General features: G+C 49.5%; 6 protein-coding genes across 9 annotated transcripts; 3 read left to right on the top strand and 3 right to left on the bottom strand.

Moving 5' to 3' along the window:
• Positions 1-4,298: 4,298 nt before the first annotated feature.
• On the bottom strand, positions 4,299-5,897 carry FOIG_02730 (calcineurin subunit B). Its single transcript, XM_031200124.1, has 5 exons — positions 5,653-5,897; positions 5,495-5,547; positions 5,314-5,387; positions 4,925-5,259; positions 4,299-4,817 (listed from the first exon to the last, which is right to left on the bottom strand). The coding sequence occupies exons 1-5, from the start codon at positions 5,702-5,704 to the stop codon at positions 4,807-4,809; spliced, it is 525 nt and encodes a 174-aa protein (XP_031069892.1). The 5' UTR covers positions 5,705-5,897; the 3' UTR covers positions 4,299-4,806.
• A 249-nt stretch (positions 5,898-6,146) lies between these two features.
• On the top strand, positions 6,147-9,496 carry FOIG_02729 (enhancer-polycomb-like protein 1). Of its 2 annotated transcripts, XM_031200122.1 has the most exons (3): positions 6,147-6,880; positions 7,043-7,813; positions 7,881-9,496. In XM_031200122.1, exons 1-3 carry the CDS (start codon positions 6,734-6,736, stop codon positions 8,730-8,732), a joined length of 1,770 nt encoding a protein of 589 aa, XP_031069890.1. In that variant the 5' UTR covers positions 6,147-6,733; the 3' UTR covers positions 8,733-9,496. The 2 variants fall into 2 exon arrangements, with proteins under 2 accessions (XP_031069890.1, XP_031069891.1); XM_031200123.1 differs by having other exon boundaries at positions 6,147-7,813.
• A 508-nt stretch (positions 9,497-10,004) lies between these two features.
• Positions 10,005-13,901, bottom strand: FOIG_02727 (uncharacterized protein). Of its 2 annotated transcripts, XM_031200120.1 has the most exons (3): positions 12,526-13,901; positions 11,759-12,344; positions 10,005-11,705 (listed from the first exon to the last, which is right to left on the bottom strand). In XM_031200120.1, the coding sequence occupies exons 1-3, from the start codon at positions 13,338-13,340 to the stop codon at positions 11,661-11,663; spliced, it is 1,446 nt and encodes a 481-aa protein (XP_031069888.1). In that variant the 5' UTR covers positions 13,341-13,901; the 3' UTR covers positions 10,005-11,660. The 2 variants fall into 2 exon arrangements, with proteins under 2 accessions (XP_031069888.1, XP_031069887.1); XM_031200119.1 differs by having other exon boundaries at positions 10,005-12,344; positions 12,526-13,810.
• FOIG_02728 (glycoprotein endopeptidase KAE1) lies at positions 10,040-11,349 on the top strand. Its single transcript, XM_031200121.1, has one exon. The coding sequence runs from the start codon at positions 10,255-10,257 to the stop codon at positions 11,293-11,295; it is 1,041 nt and encodes a 346-aa protein (XP_031069889.1). The 5' UTR covers positions 10,040-10,254; the 3' UTR covers positions 11,296-11,349.
• A 128-nt stretch (positions 13,902-14,029) lies between the features above and the next one.
• On the top strand, positions 14,030-16,056 carry FOIG_02726 (uncharacterized protein; the record flags this gene model as incomplete). 2 transcript variants are annotated; one of them, XM_031200117.1, is made up of 3 exons in its annotated part: positions 14,030-14,602; positions 14,651-14,665; positions 14,713-16,056. In XM_031200117.1, the coding sequence occupies exons 1-3, from the start codon at positions 14,294-14,296 to the stop codon at positions 14,989-14,991; spliced, it is 603 nt and encodes a 200-aa protein (XP_031069885.1). In that variant the 5' UTR covers positions 14,030-14,293. The 2 variants fall into 2 exon arrangements, with proteins under 2 accessions (XP_031069885.1, XP_031069886.1); XM_031200118.1 differs by having other exon boundaries at positions 14,071-14,602; positions 14,651-14,791.
• On the bottom strand, positions 14,047-17,684 carry FOIG_02725 (CMGC/CDK protein kinase). Its single transcript, XM_031200116.1, has 7 exons — positions 17,636-17,684; positions 17,117-17,564; positions 16,957-17,038; positions 16,806-16,908; positions 16,358-16,754; positions 16,113-16,304; positions 14,047-16,060 (listed from the first exon to the last, which is right to left on the bottom strand). The coding sequence occupies exons 2-7, from the start codon at positions 17,251-17,253 to the stop codon at positions 15,367-15,369; spliced, it is 1,605 nt and encodes a 534-aa protein (XP_031069884.1). The 5' UTR covers positions 17,254-17,564; positions 17,636-17,684; the 3' UTR covers positions 14,047-15,366.
• Between the last annotated feature and the right edge of the window lie 23 nt (positions 17,685-17,707).

The raw sequence follows: 17,707 nt of genomic DNA, 5'->3' as shown, positions 1-17,707 counted from the left end.
CAAGAGGCGTCTGCCCTACCCGGTCGCTGTGAGCCAATGGACAGTGTGTGGCTTGGGGGTGTGTGAGTTGTGAAAGATTACGCGAGTCAAGTGGGGGCTATGTACCAGGTTCTGCTTGACAGGACATCCATAAGTTGACATGGAGCATGTAATCCACCGTGGCTGAGAAGACATGAAGCCAAAAAAGAAAGTGACATAAAAAGCAAATAACATATCACCATCATCATTAGGCTTGGGAAGGGATGACATTATTGCTCAGTTACATTCGGGAGATTCCCGGAGATCTAGATTTTGCTCTGTTTTGGTGATCATCAATCAGTGGAGGGAGTAACACGGCACAGCATCTCCTCTCTGGATGTTACTGAGGAGTCTCTGTTCCGCTCTGCTAACAAAGATATCAAGCATATCCTTGCCAGGACAGAGCCACGAATGCCACAAGGGGTTTCGATTCAAGCATGCGAGAGATGGACGATTGGTAACAACGGTATTTCGACTAAGGTAGTTCTTAGGGGGGCTTACACACAGGTACATACATAAGTGATGCAGTTGGTTGCAGTTACAATGACAGATGACTGGTCAGCTGCAACACAGTCCTCGGCAGTTGTGTTTTACCAACCAAATAAACCTTTTGTTTCGAAATCTACTAGTTGATTGAGTTGAGCCCAGTCTATCTCCAGTAAACTCTTTATCTGGCAACACTAATAATAGCGACGTGACCAGTCAAAGATAGGCAGGATCAGATGATAATCCATATTCTACTGACGTGTCCTCGAAACCTAGTGACTTGTTAGACTGGATAATAGTCGCGAACGGACTTTCACTTACACCCAATTCTCTCTCTTCCTTTGGACCTTTTCGAGTTGCCCAAACTCAGCCGGGTTTAGTGAGGAAAGAACGAGGCGGACTGAACTGAGCTGGATGGACCCCTCCTACCTATACTTGCGCTCTTAAGAGCGGGGATACCCTCGCTTCTCTTTTCTTCTTTACATCCAACTTTTCTTCTTCTTTTACGGATCAGCTTTACTCTACAGTAACGCAATCGACTCTAGTAAACCAAAAGCGTGGAGGCGCATCCGCATTGACAAACATGATTCGTTTCTTTTTGTCACAGTCACGATTTAGCTGCATTTCTGCTTCATCCGAATTCTCCAGCCAATTGCTGCACCCCGCCTGACTTGCTCGGGAACCATCACCAGCAATTCCCCTTCCAGTATCTCGACTTGGCCGATGCCTAACATAGCATCAAAAAGGCGCAAGATTATCGCTCTGTTCATGTCGCCCTACCCAATATCAGCCCAATCACTCGATCACGTACTCACTCGCCACAATCATGGAAGGATTTGGGGCTTGAGCCTTGAGGTCCAACGGCTGTGAACGCCCCAACGTCGATCACGTTGCCCCTCGCTGATGCGATGCAACGCAATCCAAATGAGGCTGAAACATTATTGTCGAATCGCAGCTGACGCTCTGACACGGCAACTGCTTCTAATGGGGAAACAGATCGCAACAACAGGGAAACATCTCGAGAGATGCATGAATGCCCTCACCTTAGAGCCTAATGACACCGACGCCTAATTGAAACCCCGCCCTTTTTGACGTTGACTTTACACGCTGTACCATTACTTCTTAGCGGCAAGAATTGGGCTGTTTGATGTGTCATCCATCCATCTCTGAGACCGCCCCAGTTCAGCATAGCAAGTATCATGCATCATGCATCGGGCATCAACTCGCCTCCATCATTTGCATCATCTGACCTCTCGATGCATCCATTCCCAAGTAGCTAGACTTGACTGGGCCTAACCTAATTGACCCCTTTTGAATCGCGGCGTTTCCAAGTCTCGCCGTGTCTTCCAGCCGTCGTGGTCTTTCTGTTCCGTCTGTTCCGCTGCAGGCAGCGGATGAAAACAACCGACACTCTTTATCAAGCTCAACTCCACAGGACTTCGCCTGACCGCTGAATCGTTGGGCATTAGCTCACCCTCTGGTCTCCCTCGAGCATCTTTCTTTTCTTGGCTACCGACGCCTGAAGTCAGCTGGACAATTGATGAACAAAAGAAAACACCATAAACACTATCCATGTAATTCATTGACTGCGCCGTATTGTTGGCGTGCCTGTGCCGCAATTTGTGGGGGTTAGTTGTGTTTGGTGTTCCAGCTGAGCGGATGCTGGTAACCAATAGGCGAATTTGACAGACTGTTCAACATAGTAATTCCTCAGCTTTGGGGTTTGTCTCGAGAGCTGAGACCATGGCTGACCTATGCATACACAACACAACCCTGACGTGCGCCACTCTTCAAGAATGGAGACGTGAAAGTGCCAAAAGACATGTCTAAGATGCCTCCCTCGTCGATCACGCCAATAATGTCATCTAGTGTGGTGGCGCGACTATTGTCGCTAACCAGCGGTATCAGATCTGATCGGCTCAATACTTACACACCGTCTGCATTTGGCGACAGATCACGAATCAAATCCCGGCATTTGTCTCCCGCGATTCGTCTATCGGATTTCTAACGCCCCCTAACACAAACAGGGACGTCTGTTCGCCGTCCCAGCCAGCCGGAATTTCGACGACACTAAAATCCGAATATGACAGGTCATTTTATACCAACCTCAACTTACACCCCTCTGCTTCCTGGAGATAACAAAGGGAGATTTGACGAGGGAACAAAACGAAACCAAACTAAACAATTGTCTAGTCCAACAAAACGACCTAACCCACTTTGAATATTCAAGATATATCCATGTTCCTCTAGAGGTAGGGTTACATCCTGATCGACAACCAAGACTAATTCCCAGCGAAACAATTTCGTTTCGTTAGCCTCATCATTATGACAGCCCAATACCTGAACAACTCGCATTGAAAGGTTGCATGCTGTTCGAGACATGCAGCTAAGGTTTCGTGCAACATCGAGTCAGCTGCCGAGGGCTTGTTTGTGCGCCCGTATCTTGAGGTGTGATGAGCTTGTCAAGGATGCAAGCAAGCCTCCAGACATGGATCCTCATGCCCCGGATCTTCACCAGCCGTGCTACAATACCGATCCTCCGGTCACCCCGGTCCCGGTATCCTGATAGCTCCCGAGATTTCTGGGGTGTTGTGAGACATGGAATCCTTTTCTTGGAAAGGGTTGGTATAACAAGCCATCTATAGCATTCTTGACACTTTTGAGGCCAGACATATCAGCAAGTGAAACGCGAAACCCGACAATTATCGGCATTCATATTGAATTCCATCACATCGAGGTCCGAGACGTGGGGGCGCTGCTGCGGTTCATGATGCAGCCCCGACCCGACGCCGGGGATCGACCGGCAACGTCCGCTATGACTCGGGGCTAAAACATGAGGAACTCGATGTCACTCAAGAGGGTGTGTCGTTGGATATGGACATGGTGGACATGATGCACCCTGTCTCACCACCGGGGATATCCAAACAGAGGAACATCACGACTTGAATTTGGCAAGTATAACCTACTTCTGAACTTTCTCCCCATGAGCGTCGCATAGCCTTGTTTCCTCATGGCCTTTGCAAGCCCTGCCATGTTCTGCGAAAACGAACATCAGCCTCGTCAAGGCTACGAGGCGCATGTTTTGAGTTTCACCCAAGACGTGCGGCCCCTGTAAAGTATATATATGGTTGGACGATGTTGAAGTCGTCCGAGCATACCGAAAAAGGGGCCTCAGCCACGCGTTCGGCACGGCTTTATATCCGTCATAGCCGTCGCGGCACGTTTATCTTAATCGTATTCAGAGTGTCGTAAAGTGTTAGAGTTTGCTGATGTAATTATCTTGTGCAAATGCGCCCTGAGCGAGAGCATATTCCGACTCCCGCCTGGATGGCGTTGCATGGTCGCTTTGAGAGGCAACAGACAATAGTCTTTTCCAGCTCTGGCATATATTCCAACTTTAGAATAATATAGGAACGGCCCTGTTAGAGATCATGAGTAAATTGAGTCTCATTCATAGACGCAGGGTAAAATGGATTTGTGGGAATGATATGACTTCCCACACAAGACTTGATCGCGCACTCTCCTGGGATGCTGACATATTAGATTCAAACAATTTCAGAAAAAGATCTCGCGGTCGCCCTTCCAAAGACCGTTATTCCTACCAAGTTGAACGTGATAAAGTGATATGGCGTTGATGTGATTCTGCACGGTACTGAGAGAGGTCTCGATGAGCAACATGCCCGAACTGTCCGAATCCAGGTTGTAACCTAGGAAAATATGAGTCTCTATCGATGGCCTTTTGTATGAATTTGATATTAGCAGCACTCTATTACCCTTGGTAAGTAATCAAGAAACCCGTGGAGCTATAATTCATTAGGGTGAATAAACTGCCGAATTCAATAATGGTCTAATGAATGAGCTGAAGATGAAGAAGCGAATCATTCATGCCTTTAGGCTTGAAGTTCACACTGATAGTAGCCCCCTATGAACCGACGCTTTTGTCTTCGTCTCGAGAGCGGACAAAGTCAAGACGGTCGCCATGCAAGTCGTAGGCATGGGGAGTTTCAGAGAGCTGTAAAACCCCCTTACGCTGATGAGATATCATACCCAAGCGAGCATTCGAATATACTGAGTTATTAGCTTGTCATAAGCTGAGCAGAGGTAACACTAGTCTGTCGGTCAACAAAACAGAATGCGTGAATTCATGATCGTAATGATGTGTAGATTCGCTAGGTGTTCCAACCCCATCTCCCTCATCCATTTCCACCGGCAGCCCTCGTAGGGCTATGGACCGTGTAAGTCCATGGCAATGATGAACCCTTTACTCTCCTACCCTGTATGCACCCTTCTGTGGGCGATCGCTTAGAACTGGTCTGTAATATCATGTCAGCGTCTGATAAACCACCCAAGTCCCAGTTGCCAATCACGACGGCATAACTCATCGCCGAAGCAGACGTAACTGTAGCCTCAAACAACTTACCAACAGTCATGCTCATGCTGATGTCAGTCGACTCAACCATCTTGGTGAACTCCTCAAAGCTAATCTTGCCGTCCTTGTCGAGATCGGCCTCCATGATAGTCTTGTCCACAATCTGCTGCAGCTGCTGATCCTTAAGGTTGCTGCCGACCATCATCTTGAGGACAATGAATAGCTCTCCGTTACTGATGTAACCATCACGGTCAATGTCGTAGACCTTGAAGGCGAACTGAAGCTTCTGTTCCTTGTTTCCCTTGCTGCTGAAAGCTGAAAGACCTGTTACGAATTCTTGGAAATCGACGTCACCGCCACCATCTTCGTCGAAAATGGCGATCATTCTGTTGTAGCTGAGTTAGCTAATTGGCGAGAGGTATGAAGAAGCTTGGACGGACCGTGTTGCCAGGGGGTTGGACGAGATCTGGGGAAGACTGAGGAATTCGTCGCGTTCGATCGTGCCGGAGTTATCCTAAGAAGTCCCAAGTCAGCTCTTCATGTCCATTGTGCTTGTGAAAGTCCTAGCCATGCGCATCATCCGACATGACAAAGGACCAAAAAGTCGGAGAGCTTGCGCACCTTGTCCAGCTTCATGAATCGCTTTCGCAGACGATCAACTTCCTCTCTGTCGACTAGAAACCGTACATCTCAGTATATGTTTCACTCCATCATCCCTCCCCCAACCGTGCGTTCGCGTTGAGGGGTCAGGGCTTCCAAGGGGCCAGGGCAAGGCTCACAGTTGGATCCTTGGACGAGGTTGTCCAGGACTGCGCTGGTGGTGTTGCCCATTTTGGCAACGTAGAGTAATGTCGTGGATTGGAGTGTGGAAGTTTGTTTCGGGTTGGGTTAGGTTGTGGCGAGGGAGCGTCGGTGGGTTATAAACAAGCTGTATTGTGCTGTTGTCCAAATGTTGGTGATAAGGCTGAAGTGAGGTCTCACTGTCACTATCGCTAAGTTTAGGTAATTCTAGACCGATCTTCTGCGCAAAGGGGCAAGTGCGCAGAGGGGTAATTACTTTGCGGGGCGGCGACACCTCAAGAAGCAGGACCTCTTGAATGGCTTCCGTTATCCTTACGGTGCACCTTCCATGTTGATATTTGTGTCACGGTCAGCAACTGAAACTTGGATTGATTGAAGGTACAACCAAAGAATACAGTTTCGCTAAGAGAAATTCTCATATTAAAGGATACCAAAAGGCAAAAAAATGATAAAATTCAAGAAATATCTATATGAACTTCAACATGAAAGCTTACACAACTCACCGTTTTGTCAAAGACCGTCTGATACGTAGTTGTCGAGCCAGCAACCAAACGTTCCTACCCTTTCAGTGCTTACCTCACTAAAAGCAAGCGCTATTACGGGGCACTTACCACTAAAATGCACGTTCCCAGCAAAACAAACCATGAGCTTCCGTACCAAACGGAAGGAAAGTGCGGCCCCAAAAAAAAGGAGGCAGTGGTCCAAGCGTCATAGGTACCTCGCCCGCAAAGATAACGTGCGAAGTGACCTCGACCCCTCCCATCAGCACACCGTCATCAAACTCTACCGTTCCCTCTCTAGCCATTCATTGACTCTCCCTTGCCAAAAACTCCGGGCAGCAGCAGAGAAAAATCTTTACGCGCCAAAACAAACCCCAACGTCACCCCATCGAGCCCGACCACGCTGCCATCGAAAAAGACTACAACAGCACCTTTTCCATTAATTCTTTGTCCAAAATCAACTTAGAAGTACTCGTTTTATGACTTGATCGCTTTTTTTCGCGGTTTTTCCGCCGCCTGACCGCCTCTCTCTCCCACCTCCCTCCAACCCCCTGGCATCATGTCATCACGCAAAGTCCGCGTCAAGAAGTTGAACGTCAAGACGACGCTTCCAGTTCTTCGCGAAGACCAGATCGATCCGAGCGAGTATGAAGCTTTAACGACCGATAATCAAATCGCGACCGGTGTCGAGCAGGCCGAGGAAAACGTGAGTCATCTCTTTGTTCTGCCACATATCATGATATCACGTGTTTGTTCACGTGATATGTTTCCTCACCCCATCCCTGGCTTGCTGTGATTGGATGGTACTATCATCCAACAACAAGCAGTCCATTTCCTAGCCTCGACCTCATACTAACATTCTCAATAGGAATACCATCTTCAAACCATCCTCAAGGAGGCAGGAACCAGCAATGATCAAGAAATTCCTGTTCCGCCTCCCCAGGAGAGCGACATCAACTATGATGAGCTCTATCCTGTCCCTTTTCACAAACCCTCCTCTTACATCCGTTTTTCACAAACAGTTGAAGAGTGTATATCATGTCTCTATGACATGACCACCGAGGACGATGAGTTTCTCAAACAGTATAATAGTAAACCACCCGCTGCCGGTGCACTTTCTGAGGATGACTTTGAACGCATCATGGAGGTGTTCGAAGACACGGCAGCGGAGCAGACACCATTTGCAGCAGTCGATAATACCGTTGCCGCCTATGACATGATGGTACCTGCACTTCACGAACTTGGGTCGCCGGCTATCCTTCAACACGCTAAGCCAGTATACGAATACTGGAAGTCAAGGCGACAGGAGGCTGGCAATAAGCCATTGCATCCCACTCTCAAGTTTGAGACTCATCAGGAGACTGATGACACGGATCCCTTCGTCTGTTTCAGACGACGCGAGGCACGCCAGACTCGAAAGACCAGAGCTCGTGACAACAAAATCGCAGAAACACTCAAGAAGTTGCGACGAGAACTTGAGGATGGCCGGCAATTGGTACTTGTCGCATATGAACGTGAAATGTTGAAGCGAGAACTCATGTCGATGGACCGTGCTCTGTTTGAAGAAAGGGCAAGACTCAAGGAAACCAAACTTCGTCTGGGCATCAAAGGCGAGGACGAGGATCTCGTCAATCAAAAGGTACGCCAAACCAATGCTCGCAATGCGAGAGACTGTTCCGCTCCTTGGATGCTAACTCTCTTTGTAGCCTCAGAAACGCAAGCCTGCAGAGCCCCCAGTTATCCGACAGCCAACCGGTGCCCACTTGCGGCAACCTGTACGGTCTGATGGAAGAACGCTTGATGCCGATCTTGTCTTGTTGTCAGACAAGCTGGCAGAGAAGGAGAATGAACTTCGACTTGACATAGAAATGAAGGTCCAGAATCACCGGAAGTGGAACCATAACCATATTGACCTAACTGGGGAGCCGCTCTCGCCAGTCAAGGAACAGGGCACAGAAGTCAAGTTCCGACAAGCTAAGACGCAGTACTTGATGACACCCCCGGCTTCCACGTCGTCAGAAATGGAAGTGGACACACACATACCTGATGCCACGCAAGTGGACAAACGTGAGACACCTGTCTTCCAGTTTTCTGCTGGATCAAATGAGCCTTCCAAGGGTAGCCAACCTTCGTTCCGTCGACGCATTGGTCGACTGAATCGATTGTGGATTGATCGAAGAGGTATGGTGACGCCACCGCCGGAACATGGTGAGATGTCGGATCGGTGGAGGTACGACTCGGATTCAGATGACGATGAGCCGCCTGTGTATGAGGTTGATCCCTTTGATACCCGAGCATTGAAGTTCCGGGCAACGATTCCGTTGAATCCATACATGTTTAGAGGACGCCCAGCAGTACCACCAGATGCTGTGGTAGCAGCCCAAGCACAAGCAGGTAACAGAGTACTGCCATCGCCAGCAGCAGCACAAGCGGCGGCGCATGCGCATGCTCAAGCCCATGCTCAAGCGGCAGCACAAGCACATCTGGCGATGAAAGCGCAAGCTAAAGCGGCGGCGGTTGCACAAGCACAAGCTCAAGCAGCCCAGACGGTACCGTAAGCGTACCGCGGGTAGTGAATTGTATGAATATGGCGGATGTTTGTTTTATACCCCAGAAATATTGGCAGAACGGACGGCGGACTGCTGGGCAAAGTCGATGAGCCCTCGGCAGACAGAGGGGGGATCGTGTATTATTTAGTCGTTGACCAGGGCATTGCAAGGAGTTTCGGAGCGGGTGGTGGTTATTCGGGTTTTGAAGTGAAAGAACATTCTGCGGCCCAGGTCGAGATAAAATGAAAAAAAGAACAACGGTCAGCTTTTAGACCAAAATGATGATGCTGCCTCTTCCCAGCTGTCGTGAATCGTATGTCTTGGCTGTAACCGGAGAGATCGTCGTTGCGTTGTAAGGTGATCATGCGCTGTCTTGTTGGAGGCTGAGGGGAAGCTCTGTAGTATCGGGATCTGATATACCGTCAACAGCGAGTGCAAACTTGACGATATAATCGTAATGGCAAGCCCTTCAGAAGAAATAAAGAGAGTGTACAGTCGTGTTGACTGTGTCGTAGAAGAGGAGATGTTGCATGATCATGGTGCCGTGCTGTAAAAGGTGACCAAGCTTAGACGAGAGGACAAGCTGATACGGATGTCATATTAGCAGGGGCCACGTAAAGTATAAGCGAGAAAGAAACTCGAAACAAAGAGCAATATACCTGCCAGTGCCACGGGGAGAAGCGTATGCCCCCTGGGATAGTGATTTAATGGTATGGGGCAGTGGGAAAAGCTGTCGAGTGCGAAATGCGAGTGATAGAGGAGGCTTTAGAGTGGAGGGCGGGCTGCGGGTGAAGGAAAAGTGGCCGGCGAACCGGGTGTTGTGGATTTACACATCTTTTAGCCACAGTAGAAGCATTTTATGGAGACAACGTGGCTGGTGCCAAAGAGAAAAGATGCAGAAAAAAAACTTGCATGATGGTCTAAAGTAGCTCATCTCATTGATAAGTGTGAAGTTGTTGGATCTAATATTCTTGTTATTGCATTACTGATACATTCTTCATGATTCAGTTCTCACACAGTTGTATATTTTGTTTTGTTGATCACCACTGTTACAGTAAAAAAGATCTGCCCTGGTTACGGAGTTTTATGTACCGTTGCTGTTCACGGTTTAGCTGGACCCTGAAAATTGTAAATCGGAGCCTCCCGTCCGCTACGGAAACGAGAGAAATTGTGGCTGGTGATGACGCCTGGTGCCCGTTGGGACACTCACTGTGGGATGGATATACAGGGTGCTAAGCGAGGGGCTTTACAAACCTGCCCTTGTTCTCAGTAAAGCCTGGCCGAGATCAGATCTGCCCCTCTATCGATTAGACGTCTACTTATTGCTTTCTTGACACCACTGAGTCAACGTTTGCGGTTTCTTTGAAATATAGTTTTAATAATAATTATACTGTTTCTATGTTCTCCTGTATTTCTGTTTAAAACCCTGATAGTAAAGTTGACAACGTCCATCCAGCGTAGGCAGTGGCATCAACACCATCATCTCGATACCCCCACCTTTAAACTTCCCATCTTCAACCTCACATACAAAATGGCCTTCAAAGACAAACCCTCCTACATTGCGCTCGGCTGCGAAGGCTCTGCCAACAAGCTCGGCATAGGTGTCATTCTTCACACTCCCACCGAGACAAAAATCCTCTCCAACCTCCGCGACACCTTCGTCTCCCCTCCGGGAACAGGCTTCCTCCCCAAAGACACAGCAGCCCACCACCGCGCCCACTTTGTCCGTCTCGCACGCGAAGCCCTCGCCGAAGCGAAAATCACTCCCAAAGATGTCGATTGTATCTGCTACACGAAGGGCCCGGGTATGGGCGCCCCGCTGAACTCTGTTGCTGTTGCGGCTAGAGCATTGAGTTTACTCTGGGATAGACCCCTCGTTGGCGTGAATCATTGCGTGGGACATATCGAGATGGGGAGATATATCACTGGTGCTGATAACCCGGTTGTGTTATACGTTTCGGGTGGTAATTCGCAGGTAATTGCGTATGCCGAGCAGCGATACAGGATATTTGGCGAAACACTTGATATAGCAGTTGGAAACTGTCTCGATCGGTTCGCTCGCACATTAGAAATCAGCAACGATCCCGCACCGGGATATAACATCGAACAACTCGCCAAGAAGGGGAGCAAGCTCCTCGATATCCCCTACGCAGTCAAGGGCATGGACTGTTCGTTCTCTGGAATTCTAGCTTCGGCGGATGCACTCGCTGCACAGATGAAGGCCGGCGCGGATTTCACACCAGAAGATTTATGTTTCTCACTACAAGAGACAGTATTCGCGATGTTGGTGGAGATCACAGAGCGGGCTATGGCTCACGTCGGGTCGTCGCAGGTCCTCATTGTGGGAGGCGTAGGATGTAATGAGAGGTTGCAGGAGATGATGGGACATATGGCAAGGGAGCGAGGAGGATCGGTTTATGCTACCGATGAGAGATTCTGCATCGATAACGGAATCATGATTGCGCACGCTGGTTTGTTGGCTTATGAGACAGGGTTTAGGACGTCTTTGGAGGAGAGTACATGTACACAGAGATTCAGAACTGATGAGGTCTTTATCAAATGGAGAGACTGAACCTCTCTGCCAATAATAAAAATGAGCAAGATCATAAGAAGTTGTAATCGTCAGATATGTTTATGTGTATTTGCTGAAGCTGATCCATGAGCTTCCCCGCATGAGCTTCATCATGGCGTCAAGAATCCTTGACATCCCTCGTTATTCTCAGCTCATGTCGCCATCACTATGTAACTCGTCACCACTGCTCCTCAATCAAAACTAAGAATACTAGACAGCCAATCCTTGTTTATCTCCCAGACCTCTAATACATAGCAAGCATTCAACATCACATCGTAACCCAAGCCCGCATGTCTGAAAGCAGGCCCAAGGCATAGGGGGTTCTGACTCATGACCCAATCATTATGTTCGTCCATCGTGTCTTATCAATCATCTGAGGATGTGGGCTTGTAGACGATTGTTGTGACATACTGCATCGGGTAAGCATCATCCTTTCTTTTGGCACTTCGCATAGCAGACATACCTTATTTCTGTATCGAGTAGTAGCTGAAACAGCAAGAATGTTGTTCTTGATGCTGCTAGTGGCAAGATGATTTAGAATCGTATGGTTTGGCATGTTGAGCACACTGTTGTCATCTTTCATAAGGGTCGCCGCATTTAAGATAGGCTTGCTCAGGAAACCTGGTAGCGCAGGAGGATTTGGTAGCCTCTCAATGGCATTGACAGCATACTGGTATGCTTGCGAATCCTCGGCTTGATCAAAGTCCACCAGGTACTGTGGAATCTGGCTTCGGTACGATTCTGGAGGGGGCACGGGCTTGCCCTTTGGCTGGGGCGGTGGTTTCGAAGCTTTCTCCTGAGCTTGTGAGACTGTCTGAGCAGCAGCGGCAACTTGAGCCTCGGCTTGGGGGCCGGCAGGAGATGCAGGAACTTGCTTCTTGTGAGCATCGTCGGGGCTCACTTCGATATAGTTGACAAGGTTGTTGCCAAAGTCGACGGTGGTTGGCAGATCAGGAGATGTCTGCATGATACCGTCCACCAGGAAGCGGACATGGTGTGTACCTGGAAGAACATAGACTGTTGTCGAGAAACAACCAGGACGACCCTCGCTAGATAGGTAATATGTCAGCAACTATATCTCGACTCCATATGGGCCATATCCTTATCGCAGGCTGGACGAATCGTGTGCGACAGTCATCTGAGACCACAAAGCAGCCACAGAAACACAGACGGCGTAGTGATCGACCCATGTCTTAGAGAAGGAAGGATAAATAACATCGTGGCACTTACATGGGATGCAATCGTTGCTTGCGATTCCATTGAAAGATGGTACCTGTCACATAAACCTTGTCACCTCCGCTCAGCCACTCCAGCTTGGTCTGAACGACAGGTCTCGTCTTATCAACCCGCAGCTCCTCACCATCCTCTTCATCAACTGTAGTAGCACTGAGGGCAGAACTCTTGCGTGTGATGGTGTCCGAGTCAATAGGCTCAATATCAGGTATCGACAGATCTGACTCTGGTGCCAAAATAGGTGATCCAGGGGTGTGAACCTCCTCATCGATAGGGAGGGGTAAGCGCGGGGGCCGAGTCAGATACATATCCGTGATGCTGCTATTGGGAATAAGAGCTGTGTCATTTACGTGAGCGGGTTGGTGTGATCGAAGAGAAGAAGACTCCATAGGCACATCGACAGGCTTGGTAGGTTCGTCGCGGTACTGAGGTTTAGACTCGGCGGGTTTGCTCTCGGCAGGCTTAGGCTCAGGAGTTCCAGCTGCATGTTTCTCAGCGATGCCCTTAGCATCCGATGAAGAAGCAGTCTTGTGAACAGCGGCGAAGTTGCTATGAGGAGAGCCGCTCAGAGACGAGACAGCAGTAGGAGGCAAGCTCTTTGGTCGATTGATGACGGTTGAGCCTTGGGCTTGCGCCATAGAAGGCTCTGGAGGCGCGGCAGAGCGATGCGCGTGACCGGTGATGATATTGCGGGCATCTTTCCGGAGATGATGTCGGGGAGATTCATGGCCATGATGATGACCGTGGGCCGAACCAGGAGCCGAGGTTGTCGGCGTGGTCGGTTTGGAGGACGAAGACGGGTTGTTACCCATGTTTACTACCTCCTACTCCCTTTCGAGGGATGTGCTCTGCGACTTGAGGGTGTGATCTTGGTGATGATGGCGTTGGGGTAAGGTCGGATTATCGGTATCTTATCGGGAATATGACAAACGGCATGTCAAACTCGATGATGCAGATCTCGTCGATTACGTCGATTGTTGGAAATAGTATACGTGCGCTCTCAGCGCCAATTGAACGTCGAGGTCCAGAAGAGGAGGACGAGCGAGAAACAGCCTGACGCGGCACCGCAGGGCTTGGTGCGAAATCCGGGGTCCTGGTGTAGCGTGATGATGATTCAGATGCAATATTTTTGGCGTCGGTGATGAAATCGGCGCTTTTGCTCGTTTGTATGTTTGTGTCCAAAATATGGTCGACTTAGATTCGTTTGGTGGAAAGGGTTGTGGCTTCGGTCGTGTCGTTTAGTTTGTTCTTTGTTGGTCGCGGGGGTGGAGATGGACCTGAGAGATTGATTGATGATGGTAATGGATGAAGGGAACCTAAGAGAACGGGTGGGATGTTTGAACCGTGGTGGGGAGTCTGATAGGTGACAGTCTTTAGATACTTCTAGTCAGGGCAACACAAAGCTCATTGTGTAAGTCGCTAACTGGCCATCACTAACACCAAAAGACAAGCGATGAGGTATCCACTGAGAGCTGTTCAAGCCAACCACCCAATGGATTGCATCTCGATAAGACTTGAGCTTCCCATACCTCCACAATCTACAACAGCTCAAGGGAGCTCTAACTTATAACATGCCTTGACTTACTACAGCACATTCATTAATTAACACATGACACTTCCAAGAATACTATCGTATAGACACGTCCTTATACTGAGCTGCCTCATCTAGCCCCTATCACTCTTCCATATCTGTAGTGATGTGATCCTCCCTCCCTAGACAACCTCACCCAACTCACCATCAACACCACAACCTCTTCTAACCAAAATGTCCGAATCGTCACTCCCAACTTCCACAATTGTGGCAGCGACATCAGAGCAAGCCTCACCCACAGTCTCTCCATTCATACTCGCATTCGACATCGTTGTCGCTGTATTCAGCTTCCTCTTCTCCTTCAACTGGTCAGGGTTCTTCTCACGGCTTTTCGCTATAATCAGCTTTCCTTTCCGCCTAATTCTCATACCCTTGTCATTTGTCCTCAACATTCTTCTCGTTGTGTTTGCACCGGCTATTTACCTCTTCTCTTACACACTTGCTGGCGTGCGTTCTGTATGGGCGTTTCTGGCTAGCTTAGAGGTATGTTGCCACATGAGAGTCAGTTGAGATTTAACTAACATCCTATAGCCGCTGTATACTTTTGTAAGGCCAACACTCACGTGGACTCATCTCAATCTAACAACTTCTAGTTTGGTGCTGCAGCTGGCGTCGGCATCTTGGCTGGCATCGGCCTGGCCATATTCTCATCCATCATCACGTCCTACCTAGGAATGCAGAGTGACGATATCGACTCCGGGGGGTCAACTACTAAGGGCAGTTTGCTCGAAACCAGCAGTCGACGAGATTCGCAATCTTCAGGCACTGAGCTCGACTGGCAATGGCTTGACTCTTCCAGTCAAAGGCGCCGACCAGCTGGTGGCCTACTATCGCAGACCATTCACGAGGAGGATGATGATTCAGAGTATTGATCGTGTATAAGCGCTATAGTACATCAAAGCTCAGCTGCAAACTTCTACGCTATGGATAATCCCATAATATATGTTCTTAGACGAGAGGATCAACCTGCCAAAATCCTCTGATACCATGCGCCGCTCATGTAATAATGCTAGACACTCAGCCTTTCCAAGGATATTCTTCTTCTTCCTTACTTGTTTACTTGGGTCGTATCAATCCGTTGCGCCATGTCCTGCTATGCCCGAATCGACATGTGATTAGTCTCGGTTGTTCGCCTTCAAACGCCTGTACTATCCATGTCCTAATCTCATCCCTCCTGGAGATGGTACTGGATCTTTGTTCCGTTTGTGGCCTGTGTACACGTGAGGCGGCATCGCTGACGCTTGATCCTATCTCCGGTACGCATCACGGTCTGGCCTATCACGGTCTTGCCTGTCTCGATCTCTTGACCGATCATGCCTGGGTGACCTACTGCGGCTGATGGTGCCACGGTCTCTATCGTAGCGTCGGTCTTCTCTGCTGTTGCGGCGCCGACGATCATCTCTGGGTGGTGGAGGAGGGCGGTCGTCCCTCCGTCGACCTGGGTCATCCCGATTATAGGCGGGTATGTACGTGTCGACATCTGGGGCTCTTGGCCCAGGTGCTCCTCTACCACGAGGGGGTCCTCGCTCACGATAGTCCGCGTCGTCGTTCGGAGGTGGACGTGGCGGTAACCCGGCGCCTCGATCTCGTTGCCAAGCGGGGCGCCTTTCATCTGGTCCGTTGCGGTATCTGCCTCCGTTCACACCATTACGGCCATTTCCGTAAGGCTCATTGCTGTTGAAGCCCGCTGTGGCGCCCTTCGCATCTGGGCCAATACCTACAGTCCCACCCTTGGGGGCAGGGGGCAAGGCAGCCTTGCGGTCGTGGAACTTTCTTCTATCCAGCTCGTGGCTTTCTTCATAAACGGGAATCTCGTGGGGCTCTAACGGTAGAGGCGCCATCTTGAACCATGGGTGTTGTAAGGCATCCACTGCGTTGATTCGTGTCCGCCAGTCTAGCTTAAGAAGCTCTTTCAGTAACGAGACCGCGCCTGAGCCGTACCTAAAGACGAGATTAGTGACCGGACCTTGAGGATTGTCCCATGCAGACTTACTCTCTAAATCTGTTCTGGAGGTTGCCAGTTCGTGGCCGCGGGGACAGATGATCAGCCCCAGGCAACTGCTTCCACCCGGGCATATTATCTTCATTAGGGGATCCCATCAAGTCCCAGATCATGTCAAGCTGATGTGCGTCACTTTCGCCGGCCAGAATGGGCTTTCCGAAGAGCATCTCGCCTAACACACAGCTGCATTGATTGTTAGAACCAAGAAGAATCGGGAATTTCAGATTCACGCTTACCCTACTCCCCAAACGTCAATAGCGGGGGTGTATTGCCGTAGTTGTAGCAAAAGCTCAGGTGGTCGGTACCATCGAGTAACCACCAGACCAGTATAATCTCGCCTTCCTGGACCGTAGGCTTGACCAGCCTTGGGAACATCTCCTTCGTAGTGTCGAGCGAGACCGAAATCGGCAATCTGAAGGATACCTTGGTTGTTGATGAGCAGGTTGGCAGCTTTCATGTCTCGGTGCAGAATGCGGCTGTCGTGGAGGTATCGCAGGCCTTCGAGCAGTTGGAGCATGTAGCACTTGATTTGAGGCTCCTTGAAATGGACCGAGGGGTTATCGAGAAGACCGGAAAGATCGTGATCCATATAGGGAGTGGCCATGTATACGATGGGCTTTTTGCGCTTATCGGCTGAACGGGCTGGTCAGTTGAATCAACCAAGGAGCAATCGTGTCCACTCACTCTGTCTGGTTGGGTGCTCGATGGCCATGTCCTCGAGCCTCAGGATGTTCTTGTGCGATAAGAGCTTGAGAAGCTTAATCTCGCGAAGGGCGGTAATGGGAAACTTGTGATCGTCAGTGTAGTTCTTGGGTGGGGTGGTGCGTCGACATACGCCATCCTTTTCATGATGCATGATGATCTTTTTCAAGGCGACAAGTGTGCCGGTCTTGCGCAAGCGGGCGCGGTGAACCTCACTGAATGTTCGTTAGTATATGCGATCGCGGCTCGGTTGCGATGATCGACGATATATGCGCCGACCAAGGGGTTCGTACCCAAAGGTTCCTTCTCCCAGCTTGCCCAACAATTCATAGTCGGAAATACGGGAGCATCCCTTGAAACTTGATTTTGGTCTCAAGTGGTTGAGCGCAAAGGTTCGAGGCGAAGTGCCATCAGGCGTCGAGTCTGACATCTTATCTGCGTCGTTGTTTGCTCGAAGAGTTGACGATGCGCGCGTCGAGAAGAGTGAGTGAGGCTGGGAGGCTTCTCACAAGATTCGCATCGCCTCTTAATCGTGAATCATCGGGAAAAGTTTGAATAATGATTGGCGGTTCTGGGTTGATATCTAAGGAGGAGTCGAAGAGTCGGCGCTGGTATTTTGAAAAGGAGAGTGAGCGGGGTTTCTATTATAGATGTTTTGTTGGTTGATTGTCCTTGATTGTCAATGCACTTTACAATAAGGCCAAGACGAGAGTTTAGAGAGACGCACGAAGGCGGTCAGGCCTGGAACGTGGCAGAATGTCCAGAAGAAGTTTAGTGGTGAGAGAAGGGATGGGTGCTCCAAGGGTACGTACCTGCAGACCCTTGCGTTTGCGTTTGTTGGATCCATTTTATCATCTGGGTTCATGATCGTCATTGTTGAGATC

The sequence above is a fragment of the Fusarium odoratissimum genome (genome assembly GCF_000260195.1).
Source record: "Fusarium odoratissimum NRRL 54006 unplaced genomic scaffold supercont1.3, whole genome shotgun sequence".
In the NCBI taxonomy this organism is placed as follows: domain Eukaryota; kingdom Fungi; phylum Ascomycota; class Sordariomycetes; order Hypocreales; family Nectriaceae; genus Fusarium; species Fusarium odoratissimum.
The sequence above is the reverse complement of the archived record's forward strand: the minus strand, read 5'-3'. Positions and strand labels throughout refer to the sequence as shown.

Bases quoted from the DNA above. Each gene is read 5' to 3' on its own strand.
- FOIG_02729 (XM_031200122.1), top strand. From the start codon at position 6,734: ATGTCATCACGCAAAGTCCGCGTCAAGAAGTTGAACGTCAAGACGACG. The intron at 6,881-7,042 runs GTGAGTCATCTC...CATTCTCAATAG, and splicing joins TCGAGCAGGCCGAGGAAAAC to GAATACCATCTTCAAACCAT. The intron at 7,814-7,880 runs GTACGCCAAACC...CTCTCTTTGTAG, and splicing joins AGGATCTCGTCAATCAAAAG to CCTCAGAAACGCAAGCCTGC.
- FOIG_02727 (XM_031200119.1), bottom strand. From the start codon at position 13,340: ATGGGTAACAACCCGTCTTCGTCCTCCAAACCGACCACGCCGACAACC. The intron at 12,345-12,525 runs GTAAGTGCCACG...TTACCTATCTAG, and splicing joins AAGCAACGATTGCATCCCAT to CGAGGGTCGTCCTGGTTGTT.
- FOIG_02728 (XM_031200121.1), top strand. From the start codon at position 10,255: ATGGCCTTCAAAGACAAACCCTCCTACATTGCGCTCGGCTGCGAAGGC.
- FOIG_02730 (XM_031200124.1), bottom strand. From the start codon at position 5,704: ATGGGCAACACCACCAGCGCAGTCCTGGACAACCTCGTCCAAGGATCC. The intron at 5,548-5,652 runs GTGAGCCTTGCC...TACGGTTTCTAG, and splicing joins CCTCGTCCAAGGATCCAACT to TCGACAGAGAGGAAGTTGAT. The intron at 5,388-5,494 runs GTGCGCAAGCTC...GGGACTTCTTAG, and splicing joins GATTCATGAAGCTGGACAAG to GATAACTCCGGCACGATCGA.
- FOIG_02725 (XM_031200116.1), bottom strand. From the start codon at position 17,253: ATGTCAGACTCGACGCCTGATGGCACTTCGCCTCGAACCTTTGCGCTC. The intron at 17,039-17,116 runs GTACGAACCCCT...ACGAACATTCAG, and splicing joins CTGGGAGAAGGAACCTTTGG to TGAGGTTCACCGCGCCCGCT. The intron at 16,061-16,112 runs GTAAGTCTGCAT...TCTCGTCTTTAG, and splicing joins CTCCAGAACAGATTTAGAGA to GTACGGCTCAGGCGCGGTCT.